This window comes from Hylobates moloch, unplaced genomic scaffold, assembly GCF_009828535.3.
Source record: "Hylobates moloch isolate HMO894 unplaced genomic scaffold, HMol_V3 SCAFFOLD_7, whole genome shotgun sequence".
Classification (NCBI taxonomy): domain Eukaryota; kingdom Metazoa; phylum Chordata; class Mammalia; order Primates; family Hylobatidae; genus Hylobates; species Hylobates moloch.
Genome location: NW_026652282.1, coordinates 59,386,903 through 59,404,681, shown reverse-complemented (window position 1 = coordinate 59,404,681; position 17,779 = coordinate 59,386,903). Strand labels below are relative to the sequence as shown.

The following is a 17,779-nucleotide window of genomic DNA, read 5'->3' as shown; positions in this document are numbered from 1 at the left end:
GTTGGCCAGGCTGGTCTCAAACTCCTGACCTCAGGTGATCCGCCCACATCAGCCTCCCAAAGTGCTGGGATTATAGGCGTGAGTCACCGCGCTCGGCCTATATATCTTTCAGTAAAGCTATGTACACTTTTCTCTAGGATATATACCTAGGAATGGAATTGCTGGGTTCTTGGAGATGTGTATCTTCAATTTTAATAGATAATGACAAATTGTTTTCCCAAGTTGTTGAACCAATCAATAGCCCCATCAGCAGTGTATGAGGGTCTCTGCTCCTCTACATCTTCCTCAACACTAATTATCATTAGACTTTAAAAAATTTGCCAGTCTGGCATATGTGAAATGGTATGTTGTTGGTGTGTGTCTGTGTGTGTGTGTGTGTGTGTGTGTGTGTGTGTGTATAACTTTTTTTTTTCTTTTTTGAGACGGAGTTTCGCTCTTGTTTCCCAGGCTGGAGTGCAATGGTGCGATCTCGGCTCCCTGCAACCTCTGCCTCCTGGGTTCAAGCGATTCTCCTGCCTCAGCCTCCCGAGTAGCTGGGATTACAGGCATGCGCCACCATGCCCGGCTAATTTTGTACTTTTAGTAGAGATGGCGTTTCTCCATGTTGGTCAGGCTGGTCTCGAACTCCTGACCTCAAGTGATCCACCCACCTCGGCCTCCCAAAGTGCTGGGATTACAGGTGTGAGCCACTGCACCGGGCCATACGTGTGTGTATATTTTACAACTTTATTGATATATAATTGATGTACAACAAACTGCACATGTTTTAAGTGACAATTTGATTAGTAAACAAAGAGCCACAATCAAGATAATGCACATATCTGTTACCTCAAAAAGTTTTCTCATGCTCCTTTCTCATGCCCCGTTCTCCCTCATTCCTCATTTCCCTGACAGTAGATGAGGTTAAGCACCTTTCCATGTTTATTGGACGTTGGGATTTCTTCTTTTGTGATGAGCTCATACAAGTCTCAACAAAGTTGAACAGTGTAATGAAGTAATCAGGTGGGAAAGTTAGAAAGATGTGAGGTTGTGGGGATTGAAGTTAAGATTTCAGTGGTACAGCAGTTCTGGGCCATCGCAAGGTCCACTCGCGGCCCTGAGAGTGGGTGACTGGAGTAGAAAGGGAGGGCAACAGAGGTGAGTAGGCCGAAGAAACAAGAAGCGTGGGATGTGGGATAGATCTTTCACACGAATGTTGAAGTGATTTGGATTTGGGCAAGACCAGGGGGTGGGCAAAAGGATAGAATGGAGGGAAGTGCCTGAGAGGTACAGTGGTCATGGTCTGGAAGGTTCAGTGGGGAGCAAAGAAGGGGCCTGCTCCACCTCCAGATGCAGAAGTATTTGGGAGAGGGAAAGAATCTCTGAGGAGAGGCCTACAGGCGAACTGGGGTTCTCAGGAGACAGCCAGAGACAACCGCGCTTGCTCCGAGCTCTGGGCTCCTGCTAATCTAGCGCTGCTAGTTAGCTCCCTGCTAATCTAGGGTTCTCAGGAGACAGCCAGGTCTCAGTTAAGGAAGGTGTTTAGGGGAGCTTTCTATTTCTGTTGTTGGGGTATTTAGCAGTCCCTGTGCTATGGTTTGGATGTGGTTTATTTGTCTCCATCAAAACTCATGTTGAAATTTGATCCCCAAATGTTGGAAGGTGGGTCCTAGTGGGAGGTGTCTGAGTCATGGGGGTGGATCCTTCGTGAATGGCTTTGTGCCAGTCTTGCAGGAGTGAGTGAATTCTCAGTCTCACAAGACTGGATTAGTTCTCTCAGGAATGGATTAGTTCCTGCGACAGTGGGTTGTTATAAAGCCGGGATGCCACTCAGGTTTTCCCCTCTTTGCACGTGTCCACTTTCTCTTTGACCTTCTCCACTATGTTGTGACACAGCACAAAAGCCCTTGCCAGAAACCAGGGCCATGCCCTTGAACTTCTCAGCCTACAGAACCACAGGATAAAGAAATTTATTGTCTTTCTAAATTACCCAGTCTCAGGTATTTTTTTTTTTTTTTTGAGTTTAAATGCATTTTACTTTTAGACAACCTACATGACATGTTTTTCTTAAAAACAATGCCTCAACTCCAAATAAATCAGTCAAAATAATGAAGAACTCAAGATGATATCAGTCCCATTTGTCTTAAGTCCTGGTGTTGTGTGGATGACAAATAGAAGCCAGTTATGATGACAGGTGATAGATCCAAATTAATTGCCAAATTTGTTAACATTTTCCCATTTCTAAACCATCCTTAAAGAAAATCATATATCGGATCACACCATCCTCACAGTAGTCCACAGAGCAACCATGCCATCTGGATTCATGTTTTCTGGTAGTTTTTGAAATTAGCAAGGATGTGCTTGATCTGTTCTGCAGCTCCTGTCATAAAAGGTTTTACTCTTTTTGGTCTCTGTTCTTCCAGTTTGCCTTTGATTGATTTCATGTAATCTTTGATGCACTTATTGTAGGCTTCTTTTGTGAAGCTTGTTTCTTGCAGGTGATGATTCATGACAGTATCGACACCAGTGATTACTGTGCTTTCGGTACCTTTGCCCTCAGGGCCTTCAGTGGAGGCATTTCCACCAATGAGCGAGTCAAAAATGTTACCTTCTGTCCTACTGACTATCTTCCCTTCCACCTCCAGGCACAGCCCATCTGTGATTTCCTGGATCTTGTAGCTGTTGAAGAACATCTCATCGTGGCTGATGAGGTCCCAGTAGATAATCATGATGACGGCTGAAGGGAGACAATGGTGGCGCTAGATTAGCAGGAGCCCAGAGCTCGGAGCAAGCGCGGTGCAGCCAAAATGGTGCTGGGGGGATGGGGGGAGTGGATGGAAAAACTCAGGTATTCTTTTATAGCAACACAAAACAGACTAAGACAGAAAATTGATACTGAGAAGTACAGTGTTGGTGATAAGAAATGCCCGAAAATGTGGAAGCAGCTTTGGAAATGGGTAATGGTCAGAGGTTGGAAGAATTTGGAAGAGCAGGCTAGAAAAAAACAAGATTCTGGTGAGGGCTTATTAGACAAGATGACTATGGAAGGTCTGGAACTCCTCAGAGATTGGTTAAATGGTCCCAACCAGAATGTTGATGGAAATATGGGCAGTAAAGGCCATTCTGGTGAGATTCCAGATGGAAATGAGGAACAACATATTGGAAACTGGAGTAAAGGCCATCCTTGTCTTAAATTGACAAAGAACTTGGATGAAGTACATTTATGCCCAAATGCTCTGTGGAAGGCTTATTATAGAATTGAACTGGCAGGGGCAGGAAATCCCTGATCCATCTCAGATGGAATTTAATAGAATACCTGGTGGAAGAAATTTCTAAGCAGCAAAGTGTTCAGGCTGCTGCATGGTTACTTCCAACTGCTTATGGTGAATTTCTGGAGAAAAGGGAAATGCAGCAGAAAAAATTGGAAAATGCATAGCCTGGCCAAATGGCATAGAAAGAAAGAGCATTTTCAGGACAGGAAACCAAAGGAGCCAGGTGCTAAAGTCAAGACAATGGAGAAAAAGACCCTGAAGGTATTTCAGAAATCTTTGAGGCTGCTTTTCCCATCACATGCCTGGAGGCCTAGGAGGGCAGAATGGTTTCTGGGGTAAGGCCTGAGCACTGCTGCCCCTGCTCCACCTCAGGACGTTGCTCCTCACATCACTGCTACATTGTTTCTGACTCTGGTTGAAGCTCAATGGCCCCCGGTACTGCTTGGGACATCACTTCAGAGAGTGTAAGCCATAAGCCTTGGTGACTTCCATGTGGTATTAAGTCTGTGAGAGCCCAGAATGCAAGAGCCATGGAGGCTTGGCAGCTTCCACCTAGATTTCAGAGGATGTATTGGAAAGCCTGGGTGCCCTGGCAGAAGCCTGCTGCAGGGGCAGAACCTCCACAGAAAGTGTTCATGAGGCAATGCCTAGTGGAGCCATGGGAGTAGGTCTGCCATGGGGACCCCACAATTATAGACCCACTGGCAGTGTGCAACTTCAGCCTGGAAAAGCCACAGGCATTCAACTCCAACCTGTGAGAGCAGCCACATGGGTGGTATTCAGCAAAGCCATGAGGCAGGGCTGCTTGAGGCCTTGGGAGCCCACTCCTTGCACCAGTGTGCCTAGGAAGTGGTACACAGAGTAAAAGATTAGTTTGGAGCTTTAAGATTTAATGTCTGCCCTGCTGGATTTTGAACTTGTATGGGCCTGTTACCCCCCTTTTTGGGTCCAACTTCTCTCTTTTGGAATGGGTGTGTTTGCCCAATGCTTGTACAACCATTGTATCTTGGAAGTAAATAACTTGATTTTTTTTTTTGTTGAGACGGAGTCTCGCTCTGTCGCCCAGGCTGGAGTGCAGTGGCATGATCTTGGCTCACTGCAAGCTCCGCCTCCTGGGTTCATGCCATTCTCCTGCCTCAGCCTCCCAAGTAGCTGAGACTACAGGCATCCGCCACCATGCCTGGCTAATTTTGTTTTGTATTTTTAGTAAAGACAGGGTTTCACCATGTTAGCCAGAATGGTCTCGATCTCCTGACCTCGTGATCCACCCACCTCGGCCTCCCAGAGTGCGGGGATTACAGATGTGAGCCACTGCGCCTGGCCAATAACTTGATTTTTAATTTTACAGACATAGCAGTTAGGAACTTGCCTTGGGCCTCAGATGAGACTGGACTTTTATATTGGTGCTGGAACAAGTTAAGACTTTTGGGGCTATTGGGATAGAATTATTGTAGGTTGCATGTGAGAAGGTCACTAGTTTTGGGGGGCCTAGGGTTGGAATATTATGATTTAGATGTAGTTTGTTTGTCTGCACCAAAACTCATGTTGAAATTTGATCCCCAAATGTTGGGAAGTGGGGCTAGTGGGAGGTGTTTGAGTCATGGGAGCAGCTCCATGATGAATGGCTTGGTGCTGATCTGGTGGTAGTAAGTTCTCACTCTGGTGAGACTGGATCAGGAATGGATCAGTTCTTGTGACAGTGTGTTGTTATAAAGCCAGGATGCCCCTCAGGTTTTCTCTTCTTTGCACATATCCACTTCCCCTTGGACCTTCTTCACCATGTTGTGACACAGCACAAAAGCCTTTGCTAGAAGCCAAGGCCATGCCCTTGAATTTCTCAGCCTGCAGAACCATCAGCTAAAGAAACCTCCCTTCTTTATAAATTACCCAGTCTCATATATTCTATCAACACAAAATGGACTAAGACACCCTGGAACTGGGGTTCCAGGAAGGCACAGTTGAAAACGATGGGAGGAAGAGGAGCAGGGAAGATTGGGTAGCAGAGCAGAGTATGAAGTAAGTGCTGACCAGAGGAGTTCATAGCCAGGGTAGTGGCCCTTAGATAACAGGAACATGAGGTCCATTTGTCCTGGTTCCCAGGGATGCCATGTGAATTGGTCTCAGCAGTGGGTCCACTGGATGGTAAGCTCCATAAGGGCAGGCATAGTGTCTCCCTCAGTCACTACTCTACCCTCAGCTCCTAATGCTCCACCCAGCATGTTGTAGGAGCTCATTAGACATTTGTTGAATGGAAGCATAAAACAAGTGGATGGAGGAGCACACGATGCCTGGTCAATTGTAGGTGCCTGATAGATGCTAGTGACATTTTATTCATGGTATTTTATGATGGACTGATATAGCCATTTGCATATGTGACATGACATGTCCTTGGAGAGAGTTTATTAATGGGCACTAATGAGGCTTATGAAACACTGAAGTCTATTTAAAGTCTACTAGCACACGTCCTAAGATGGTGACAATTGCAGAAAGCTATAAACCTAATAAAATGAAGTGTAATTGGTCTTAAGTAAGGAGTGGGTGAGGGAATGGGATGGGCGTGGTGGCTCACGCCTGTAATCTTAGCACTTTGGGAGGCTGACGCAGGAGGATCACTTGGGCCGAGGAGTTTCAGACCAGCCTGTGCAATATAGTGAGACTCCGTCTCTACAAAAAAAATTTGAAAATTAGCCAGGTGTAGTGGTGCATGCCTGTGATCCCAGCTGTTCAGGAGGCTGAAGAGGGAGGATTGCTTGAGCCCAGATGTTCGAGGCTGCAGTGAGCTGTGACTGTGCCACTGCATTCCAGTTTGGGTAACAGAGCAAGACCCTGTCTCAAAAAAAGAAAGGTGGGGGTGGAATCAGAATAAGGATGTGTAAGTGTTTCGCCTGCACTATTCATGGGAGAAAGATACCTGTGATGGACAAAGAACTGTGTCACCGAGATCCCCCTTCAAGGGAGGATTTACTGCCAGCTGCTGAAAGTGCTGTCAGCAAAGAGCCTTCTTCAGCTATCAGTTCCTTCAGGGATTGCCTCAGCTTGAGACAGACATCTCACCCAAGGTCAAGCCCTTCATGGCGTGGCCCAGAGCCAATGACTTATTGAAGCGGAGATATGAAGGCCTGCCCTTTGGCCCAGTGCAGGACAATGGACAGGTCATGTGAATACCAGAGCCAGCCACTGAGTGAGCAGAAGCTTTGCGACACCTGCATTGCTGCTCTTTTCTCCTCCTATTTTTTTTTTTTTTTTTTTTTTTTTTAGGTGGAGTCTTGCTGAGTCACCCAGGCTGGAGTACAGTGGTGCAATCTTGGTTCACTGCAACCTCTGTCTCCCGGGTTCAGTTCTCATGCCTCAGCCTCTTGAGTAGCTGGGACTACAGGTGCACACCACCACACCTGGCTAATTTTTGTATTTTTAATAGAGATGGGGTTTCGCCATGTTGTCCAGGCTGGTCTTGAACTCCTGACCTCAGGTGATCCTCCCGCCTCGGCTCCCAAAGTGCTGGGATTACAGGCGTGAGCCACCTTGCCCAGCTGCGTTCTGTCTAATCTTGTTTCCTTCCTTTCTCTTCCACAGATGTTGATCCCTAGGGCATTCCCTAGTAAACATCCCACACAGTAAACTCCATCTAAGCATGTGCTTCCTGGGGACTTCAACCTGTGATGACAACTTAATGTAAGGGTCAAAAACTCATATGCCTTCAGGGACCTGACAGATAACATAAGGGAATGAAGCTGGTTGGGTTTGATGCAACAGGGCGTGGTAGGAGGTAAATTGGAGAGACTGTGCTCCATCTAAATTTTTTTTTTTTTTTTTTGAGACGGAGTCTTGCTCTGTCACCCAGGCTGGAGTGCTGTGGCGTGATCTCAGCTCACTGCAACCTCCGCCTCCCGGGTTCAAGCAATTCTCCTGTCTCAGCCTCCCAAGTAGCTGGGACTACAGGCGCCTGCCACCATACCTGGCTAATTTTTGTATTTTTAGTAGAGATGGAGTTTCACCTTGTTGGTCAGGCTGGTCTCAAACTCCTGACCTCAGGTGATCCAACTGCCTCAGCCTTCCAAAGTGCTGGGATTACAGGCGTGAGCCACCATGCCCAGTCCCCTCAATTTTTAAAAATTGACAAACAGCACTGTGTACTCTAGATAATGTGTATGAATTCAATTCAGCCTGCAGCCCTCCTGTTTATGACCTTTGTTTGAGAGGTATATTCTCTCTTCTGTTAATTAACATACCAGGACCTGTCTTTTGTGAGTTTGGTTAGTGTGAGTAAATCCTTAAAAGCTTCATCAGCTTATGGCGGTGTGGCACTGCTGTGGTTTAAATGTGTCCTTCAAAATTTGTGTGTTGGTCTTTGGTGGTGGTGGGGCGGGGGTGCGGGCATGATGGACTGGTGGCTTTATAAGAGGAAGAGAGACCTAGGATGGCATGCTCTTGCTCTCTTGCCATGTGATGTCCCCCACCCTGTTATGACTCAGTAAGAAGGCCCTCTCCAGATGCAGCAACATGTCCTTGAACTTTTCAGCCTCCAGAACTGTAAGAAATAAGTGGATTTCTTTTCTTTATTAATTACTCAGTCTATGGTATTCTGTTATAGCAACAGAAAATGAACCAAGACAGGTACAAAGGAGTTCTGAACCTGCTGGAGTGAACACCAGACCCTGAACTGCAGAGTTCTACCAAAGGACTGCTTGCCATGAGGCCCACCTCAAGCTAGCTTCCTTTTCTGACCTTCATCTCCAACTTAAACACGTGCTATTGTCTGAGGGTAGCCCTGGCCCCTCTCCCTTCCCTTGTAGGTTTTCTAGCTATTTCCAGTTCTGGTGTATCTTTTGGAAGAGCAGCCGGGTGGTGTCAGGGGCCTGGGGAGACAGGGATACTGGCTACAAGAACCTCAGCCTTAGAGGCCTGGGACAGTTGGGAATAGGGAACAAAGTTCCCTTCTTCTTTTGATGAGATTTGACTCTCAAATATGGCTGTCACCATCTGCATGGTGGGACCATACCCTTCTTGAGGGATGGAAATGATCTGGACCACATTTGGTCTGGAATTTTTCCCTCCCAGCCCAGACTCACTCTGGTCTGCCTTGCTGGGTGACTTTATTGAGCTAGAGAACACAGAGGGAGTTTTTGCCCTGGGGATAGTTGCTAAGGCTGCCTCCTCCCCTCAGGCCTGGTGATGGCTGCCCACTCCCCCTTGTTGACTCCATGAACAGCTGGACTCAAATCCCTGAAATTAAGTCCCAGAACATGAGTTACCTGCCTTTAGGCCCATGGCTCAGTGGGCCAGGTTTCTGCAGGACATTCTGTGCCACATAGCTGTTTTGAGCTCTCAGGTTTGTGAGCATCAAAGCCAATGTGTGTGGGCCCCATACTCGTGTGGATGGTTAAACATGCTCACAAACTGGGCTGAGTGTCTGAATAAAAGTATCATTGCTACAATGAAAACCAGAGGGTGAAACAGAAAATGATTTTAACAGAAAAAGTTTATTTTAAGAAGACACAAACAGCTCTAGCTATATAAAGAATACAGTTCAATTGCTGGTAGCAAGCCAGTAAGGAATGCCTTTTTTTTTTTTAAAGAAAGACAAGAAAAACCCTTTGTAATATCACCCCACAGAGGGCTCCCTTCCATTTTGTGTTGGAATCCTAAAAAGACTGGGATCGTGATCTCTCCTACTTTCTGCTTCTTCTTGAAATGTTAGGGACACATTCCCAGCTCTAGGAGATGTGTCTTTTCTGTACCTTCCAGTTTAGGGTATGGTCTGTAAATTCTTGTCTCCCTTATTTTTCTAAGTGCATTGTTGGCACTCAGTAAGCACTAAATGGTAAGGGCTAACTTAACAAAAGTCCACCTCCTGACTGCGTACTAGGACTAGCCAATGCTCATTCCTCAGTTTGCTTTTGGCAAGTGTAGTATTTTTGCTGCTTTTGGATCCAAGGCACAAGCCTGGTTTCCTTTCCTAATTCTGGAAATCCTAAACAGAAGGCATAAAGGAACTGTTTCATGGATGCTTTTAAATAGGGAAATCCTGAAAATTACTTGCATCACTGATTTTTTAAAATGTAGATTTCAGTAAGTGGGTAGATCCCTGGGCTCAAATGACAGAAATCAAGCTAAAGATTCTAAGAAGTAATTTGCTGAGCTAGGATAAGCTGCAGCCTGAGACCTAGGTCTGAGTGGCTGAGTCCACATCAAATTAGAGTGCTAGCCCTCTGTATGTCAGCCTGTTTTGAATTGCCAATGGAAAGAAGGTCTCAAGAGGCAAGAAAGGGCAAATGCTTCAGGAGCCCCCACCATCCCCTTCTTGACCAGTCCCATCAGATCTGGACCTAAACCAGAGAACCGATGAAGGTGCTGGACAGTGTGTGTATGTGTGTGTGTGTGTGTGTGTGCACGCACATGTGTGGTGTGATTTGTGAATTTATTAGCCCTCACAGTCCAGGTTGAGAAACCAAACTCACACAGACACATACATATCATCCATTCTTATCCCACAACGTTTATATGAGAAAATGTGAAAATGTGAATCTGAGCTTCAGACTCCCAAGAGGCATGAGAGGTGGACATGGGAGCAAGATGGAGAGAGACGTGAAGAAGCTTTAGAACAGAATTCATTTAGAGGTTCAAAACACAGGAGGAGGTGGTGTGCTGAATGTCTCATGGCTGTGTTGTTGCATGGGCAATCCCAAGGAGCCCATCCCAGGGGCTGAGGGTCCAGAAGGCAGGGAAAAACTGTGGGCACAGAATATCTTCTGCACCTCATTGGTTTTCTCGCTAGGGCTGAGTGCTCTGTCTGGAACAGGTCCAAACTGCATTAGGAAATGGATACATGGATATTCCAGGTTTAAAAACCAGCCTTTGGAACCTGGTGATTTCCCTAGGAAATCGTAGGCTGAACTGGAATCCTATGGCCTGGGCTGCCAGACTTTCCAATGACAGCCCTAAACTCATGATACTAGTATGAGGCAGGACAGGGTGGACCAGGGTGGGAGTCCCCAACCACAGATTTGAGGGAGAAGTTATGGAACAAAATAAGTAAGAGAACTCAGAAATTCTCTCCTTCCAGTTTATCTCAAACCCAGGGAAGCAGAGGCACATTGGGTAACAAGGATAGGTCTGGGGAAAGAAATGAGGGTTTCTACACTGAGGTAGTCAGTAATGAGAGAGAGAGCTCATGAAGGACACCCTATTGAAGAGTAATGGTTGGCATATGCAGCCCCCCTCCGCCTGTCCCTGTGCAGTCAGTCTGGTCTGACAATGCAGTAGATGGGAAGGCATTAAACCACATCAGCTACTGCACAACTCAGTTACATGGGGCAGCTCACAGAAATGCTTGTCTCAGAAGACAGTCTGGATCAGGAGTCAGCCTAAGGCTTTGCATAGCCCATGAGCTAAGAATAGTTTATATCGGCAGGGCGCGGTAGCTCACGCCTGTAATCCCAGCACTTTGGGAGGCCGAGGTGGGAGGATCACAAGGTCAGGAGATCAAGAACATCCTGGCCAACATGGTGAAACTCTGTCTCTACTAAAAATACAAAAAAAAAAAAATTAGCTGGGCATGGTGGCACGCACCTGTAGTCCCAGCTACTCGGGAAGCTGAGGCAGGAGAATTGCCTGAACCTGGGAGGTGGAGGTTGTAATGAGCCGAGATTGCACCATTGCCCTCCAGCCTGGCTACAGAGAGAGACTCCATCAAAAAAAAAAAAAAAAAAAAAAAAAAAAAAAGAGTGGTTTACATTATCCAAAGGTTACAAAATGAACGAACAAACAGCAACAACAAAGAAGAATGTGCTACAGAGACCACATGTAGCCCACAAAGCCTAAAATAGTTACTGTCTTAACCTTTACAGAATTTGTCAATCTCCCATCTAGATGATGGGGGAAATCTCACCAATCTCTGGTGAGAAGCCTCTAAGCATCCTCAAAAAGAGAAACCAGAGGAAGTCCAGGAGAAACAAGTGAACAATGGAAAATAAATGGAAATGCCAATCAATTTGACTAGTGCGGCTCTAAAAGATGCATGGCTTGCAATTCCACAGAATAGTAAGGTATGCATGTACTAAGGAAGGAGGCCCCAACTAAAGAGAGAGCCACACTAAGGAACATTAGGCAAAGAATGTTCTGGAAAAGAGACTGCATGTGGAGCTTAGTACTGATTAGGGAATTCTGTTATTCTTTGATAAGATGGAGCTGGAATTTGAGCCCAGGGATTGACAGAATATCAAGCCAGGTGAAATTTCTAGAACACTATCTCATGAGCATTTAACAGTCTGAAAATTTCTCATAAAGATTAAGAAGGGAAGGCTAAAGTAGACTCTGGGAAAGCTAATATTGGTTGGGTTGTACCCTACTTTTAAATAAACACCAAATACAAAAGTTTGCACTAAAAAAAGTAGAGACATTATGGGACAATGACGAGGAATCTCGGTTTTTCAAAAAGAAGTCACCAGAAGGTTCCCTTACATAGGAAGTTTACCTCTAAAAAATGATACTTGATATATAAAAAATTCATTTTTCATACAACTTTTAGGGAAAACATCCATTGTACTAAGTAGGGTGCACATATTGAATTTGGAAGGAAACTAATGTTTCTAAACTGAAAATCCGATTTGTCTTTGGATTAATGAATTAAAGAACTCTTGAACATTTTCCCTTAAAGCACATATATTAGTTCATTGAAATACCTGGGAAATTCATGTGTCATAAAAGTAGAAGCCAGCTGTGGGTCTTCTGTAAATTGTAGTGCTTTAAATGAAACTACATTGGGCCCAAGGGCAGGAGACCTGGAATTGAGGCTGGGCCCCACCACTGACTCACTGTGTGACCTTGTATATAAGTTATTTGACCTTTCTGGGCCTCAGCTTCCTCATGTGTGAAATGAGAGAGGTTGGTCCCTTTCAGCTCTAACATTCCAAGACTGCAGATAGATATAGAAATAAGATAAATACAACAATCTAGAAATAAGAAATATTCCCCAAAGTAAGCTTTGGAGTCAGTAGAAAAAAGTAGCAATGAAATATAATAAAAAGAATAAAATTTTAACCACTAGCCAGGGTAAATATATCTCATTTAAAAATGAATGAAAAGGTTTGTAATTTACAATTCATCGGAAGACCTCAGCACATACATATATTGATATTTCTTCACCATGATACACATGGGGGAAGGAATGAGTTTGAGGTGACTTGTACAATGAGCACAATGCTGCGTTTGCATGCATAACATTTTATAAAATTGGATGTTAGAAAAAACTCAAGACCACCTAAGGAATAAATGTCTATAAAGCTTGGCATTACAAAGAGGCTGAGAGGGGTTAACTAGTTGTTCCAGTTCAGATTTTGTTTTGGAGTTCGTTGCTATCAAATTCTACTATTTAGGCAAAAATCTTAAAATCAAATATACTTCTGCCAGAGCCTTACTGGAGAACAGCCACCATGGTGAAGACAGGTATTTAAGAGCTGGCAATACCAAACAAACTTAACACCTTTCCCTTTTTTCCATTTGTGAGTTAAAAAAAAATCTTTTTTTTTTTTTAACCCAAAGCAAGCCAGATGGGCTGGCTAAGTCAAATCAAAGATTTTGCAGGTTGAGCAACAATTTGTTGATCCAATATGGTAAGTTCTTTTTTATTTTTTTCCAAGCATATGCACCGGAGTCCCATAAAACATGAGACTCTTCGATCTGATAATTTCTTAAAACCGAACAAACATATGCCTGACCAAGATAACAATAACAAGGATCAGAGACTGGTCCTTATGATGAGAGCCAGAATAATGGTAAAGGTTGGAATCAGTTGGAGAGTCGTGGCTATAGGGATTCAGGGGCTTGAAGGAGTAACATCACTGGAATGCACACACACACACACACACACACACACACACTCTCTCTCTCTCTCTCTCTCTCTCTCTCTCTCCCCCTCCAGGGATGCTGCTGTTGCTGCTCCTGGAACTGCACTTTGAGAACCATTGGCCTAGATTTTGGGCTTTACTGAACAAAAGTATAATGCCCATTTCACATTGCTCATTACTCATGCAAATTTCTTCTTGCTAACCTTATTAAAAATGCCCCAAATGTGTGTCTATAACTATTTACTATGTATTCCTCTATAAAGCTGTTTCAAAGTATTCTAAAACTTTGCTTATTTCATATCATGATACTTTTTGCTGCCTTTTGACAAAGGCACTTCCTTATACCTCTTTCCCACTCTCTTGTCTTTTTAAATCCCTAATATCCTTGTCACTTGTAGCTGAAATACATGCAAAGGCTTTGAAAGGATTGGGGGCTGTGGTATAGATATAGTCTCATTTTCACACCAAGCTGGACTGATAGCCCATAACAGAGATGAAGCAGGGAAAGCAGAAGCTTGTAAAGGTAAGCTTATTGGAGGTAAAGCTGTACCTCCAATAAGTTTAATAATCACCACCAATACTGGACGACTGACATTGATTGGACATGGATTGGACAGTTTCACCTTTCACAAACAGGACATATTTTCACAGACTCTTTAATTCCTTGTGTTCTTTACTCAAATGGTAAGTAGTATTAATTCCACTTATGTAAAAATGTCAATGTACAATATGAATGATCTAGGCCTTCTCAGTGGCTTTTAGTAGCCATTTCTGAGAGTCCCTTGGTAGTAACCATATTGAATAGCATTGGGTATCAGGACAATTTAATTGACCATCAGCTAGTAGCTCAAATGATTCCAGGCGATTAAGATAGTTTCTGTATTCTGGAGTTAAGCGTCAGGGAATTTGGCCCTTCCATGGTGAAAAATACACTTCTACAACTAGTTGATGCCTAACATTCTGCAAGTAGAACTTCATTCCTTTGGCTTAAGGCTTTTCCCTTGTTAAAATGCAACCGACCCTCAAAAGAGGTAGCATTAAGCCTTATAATCTCAAAGTAAATGAATTTATCCCTTTCCTGAGAGCACGTTTTTCTTAGAGAGAAGGAGAAGGAAGTAGGAGGCACTGAAGAGAGTTGGTGCTGGGAAGCGAGGTTTAGGAGAATGGAGCAGAAAGAGGAGAGGGAGGATCCTGGTGACAGACCTTCAACTCAGTCACTCTTTTGTTGAAGGGCTGGCCTTGGGAGCATCCCTGCTGAAATGGGTGTCAACTTGCCACCTGGAGCATATTACTTAGAAATCAACTATGTTTTCCGATATTAACACTACTAAAGATTCTTTAATGTATAGGCACACAAAGACTTATAGCAATGGAAAAATAGGTAGCAATAAAATATTTGGTGCAACAAGAGATAGGGAGTTAACCCCCCACCCCAAATCAGAAGGACTATACTTGTTCATAGGAAGATAAACTGATATTACTTTAAAGAGTGCAAATCACAGGGCTGGGACGAGGGTAAGGCACTTGCATGGCCCTGAGAGCGGGCATCTCTTTGAATTTTGCGCCCTAAGTGCCTCGCTCACCTCACCCTAGTCCTGGCCCTAGCAAATCATATTAAAGCAAAAGCTCACCATTGTGTCACAGACTTGATAATGGAAGGTGGAATGAGTGAGCAACAGAGCACTGAGCATGAACTCATCCTTTTCCCGACTTGTTCATTGATGAGGAAGAGGGCAGGTGCGTGGACAGATCTGCTCAGACTGACAGGTACAGAGAGACTGCAGTCGGGTCTGTGTTGTCCAGATAGTTACACTGGATGTCAGGTGCAGTGCTTGTGAGGAGAGCCTGGTAGGATCTCCTCTGTCTTTGCACGTTCAAGGTAATTTATCCAGATCAACTGGTCAGTTTGTGGTCATTAAGCTAACATTGATTATTTTGCTTCCTGTTGTCTCACTTCCTTTATGGGTGAGTTGTTGTGCTAGGAATGCAGTTCATGGGATTTGGGGCTGAGGGATAAGTTGGGGCCGGTGGGGCAGGCCCAATCAGGAGCTGAGGCAGGCCAAGTAGTACAGGATAAGGAGAGGAGACACCAGCAAAGCTTGCTATTGTACTAAGAATAACTACCCTCAAAAACATGTACCGACTACCCACCAAATGCAAAGCATCCTTGGTTAACAATAAACCTCCTCTCCTGGGGATGGTGACTAGATCAAAGTCAGACTAGCAGAGCCATCTGTTGCTACTGACTGGAATGGGGAGGAAAAAAGAGGATAGGCACGACTTGAAATGGAAGCTGACCTCCTAGGGCCAACTTCATTTCACTCAAATCTCTTCTCTATTCCACCTTCAAAAATTATTATCTTTATTATTTGTACTAGTAATTGTAGTAGTGGTGGGTTCTCTGTAAGCCTTTCTGAGAGGGGCTTTCAGCCTCTCTTCTCCAGTCTCAGCAGTGTAGGTGCAGAAGTCAGCAAACATTGTGGTAAGTGCCTGGGTGGGAGAGAGAGTGGTGTTATGATAATCAAAGGTAGGAGAGAGGTTGAGTGTTAGGAGTGGGGAAGATGCTTGGTGTTCTGTTAATTAGTGATTAGTAGAAATTTTACAGTTTGGTTGTTTATTTGGGACTACGTCTACCTGTTGCAAAATATTAAATGAGGCCAGGTGCGGTAGCTTACCCCTTTAATCCCAGCACTTTGGGAGGCCAAGGCGAGAGGATCGCTTGAGCCCAGGAGTTCAAGACCAGCGTGGGCAACATAGCAAAACCCCCATCTTTACAAAAAATTAATTAAAAATATTAAATGAATACTTCCAGTCTTAAATGTTCTCTCTGACCATATGATTTCTGCCCCAAATCCTCTTGTGCTAATGGGAACACCACTGCATGGGCCACAGTGATGATGTAGAAGATATTCTAAAAATTCCAGGCATATAGAGTATTGTAGAGGAAAGCAAGACTAAAGGTAATTGACAAACATCAAGGTGTCTGATAATTCAGCTCCAGAATCTTTTGGGAAAACCTCCAGAGGTAGCAAGGTGAGGGGAGAGGCAAAACCCATTAGAAGTAGTAAACAAGAAACTTCCAGAAAAGTCAACAGAAGTAACAAGGCCTATACTGTGTGAGTCCCATACTCAGCTTTAACGTTCAACTAGTCATAATGGTTCCCAAGGAGCAGACCCTGGTGTCCTTTCATTTTTGCTAAGCAAAAGCACAAATGCTTCTTCATTTACTACAGAGGAAAATGTTTGTTTTTTGGAATTCTAAGTCTGGAGCAGACAAATGTGGCATTCATATATAAACTGAGGCCAGGGATGAATTGATTTTATTTCGGGCAAAATCCCTGAAATTTGGAATTTGGTTAAGACCTTCACACCAAGTAGTTCTAGTACTTTCAAAAGCAACTGGGCCTAGCTGTGTATTATTTTAAGTGTCGAAGCGCTGGTTGCAAGGGAGTTGGTGGGCCTGGCCTGTTTCCAGAAGTCTCAGATTCAGAACTATAACAACAAAGGGCCTAGGCCTAGGGCTTCTCTTGTGAGATGCCCAAGTTTTCTCAGTACTTAGTGTGGTTTTTCAGCTGCTCTGTCCAGCTGGAGTGTGGGCAGTTGAGCTAAGAGGTGTGGCTTCTCATTGGGCAATACGACCTATCAAAGTTGAGGTCTGCTTGTCTCTGGAACTCTTACTGCATCCTCCAGGAGGTTGACCATTGGATCTATTGGGTGGGGGGTGAAGTAGGAAGGGGCTGGGGAACTCTCTTTGTGAAGCAGGCTACAATTTCATTCAACTGTTCTTTTTGCCTCTTGAAGACAGTAGACAATTAACTTTCCATCATTGGTCAGCAAGTTTTCTTTGCTCAGTGCTTTGTCTTCCTCCCCAACCTCCCAGAAATCAGGCATACAAAAATCAAATGAATCACTGCTCTTGCTCTGCTTAGAAAATTGAGCTGACAAGAATACTTAGTGTCTATAAGCTTCGTGGGGGATGGGGGCAGGGAGGGGTTGCAATGATTATTCTGAAGCTCTTTCAGCATGCCATTTACCCAGGTTCTTATGCTCTCCCCCAGCAAGGTTAATTGAAAGCTGGTCAAACACAGAACCTAAACGGCAAAAAGTAGCCCTTGTGTGTGTGTATGTGTGTGTGTATGTGTGTGTGTGTGCGCGCGCGCGTGTGTGTGCGCGCGCGCGTGCATTATGGGCCATAGCAACTGGCAAGACTGCTTTTTAGATTTTGGATAGATCCTTTTAGTTTATATGTTCTTGGTTTTTGGAACAGAGTCGGACTTCCTTTAAACAAAACCAAACCAATCACAAACCACGATCTGAATTGACTGGTCGGGGGCAAGATGCACTTACTTTCCATTATCCTTGAGCCTTTGGGATGCCGTTCCTTCAGTTAATTACTTCCTGTAATGAATGTTATATGCAAATGAAATGAGAGTTCTTAGAATGCAGCATGAGCTGGGCGCAGATCCTGGCTATCACTGTTGACAGACACATGGAGGATCTCAAGGTGCACTTGTGAGTTACTTCGGCTAGATCTGAGTGAACAAATGGCTGTCTTGTTTGCTGGTCAAGCTTGGTTCATTTAAAGCAACCCAGTCCTGGTCTTTTCTAGCTAATGGGGGTGGGTGGGGGGGCGTCTATATGTTTATTGAAACTTATCACCCTGATCTCCATGTAGACAATCAA

At 44.4% G+C, this 17,779-nt stretch overlaps 1 protein-coding gene across 1 annotated transcript; it reads right to left on the bottom strand.

Moving 5' to 3' along the window:
- Nucleotides 1-674: 674 nt before the first annotated feature.
- Nucleotides 675-17,535, bottom strand: LOC116811787 (TPT1-like protein). Its single transcript, XM_032757166.2, is given in 4 exon segments — nt 675-2,277; nt 2,280-2,312; nt 2,315-2,716; nt 17,444-17,535. Coding segments are annotated over 4 exon segments (516 nt in total). The 5' UTR covers nt 17,451-17,535; the 3' UTR covers nt 675-2,203.
- Nucleotides 17,536-17,779: the final 244 nt, after the last annotated feature.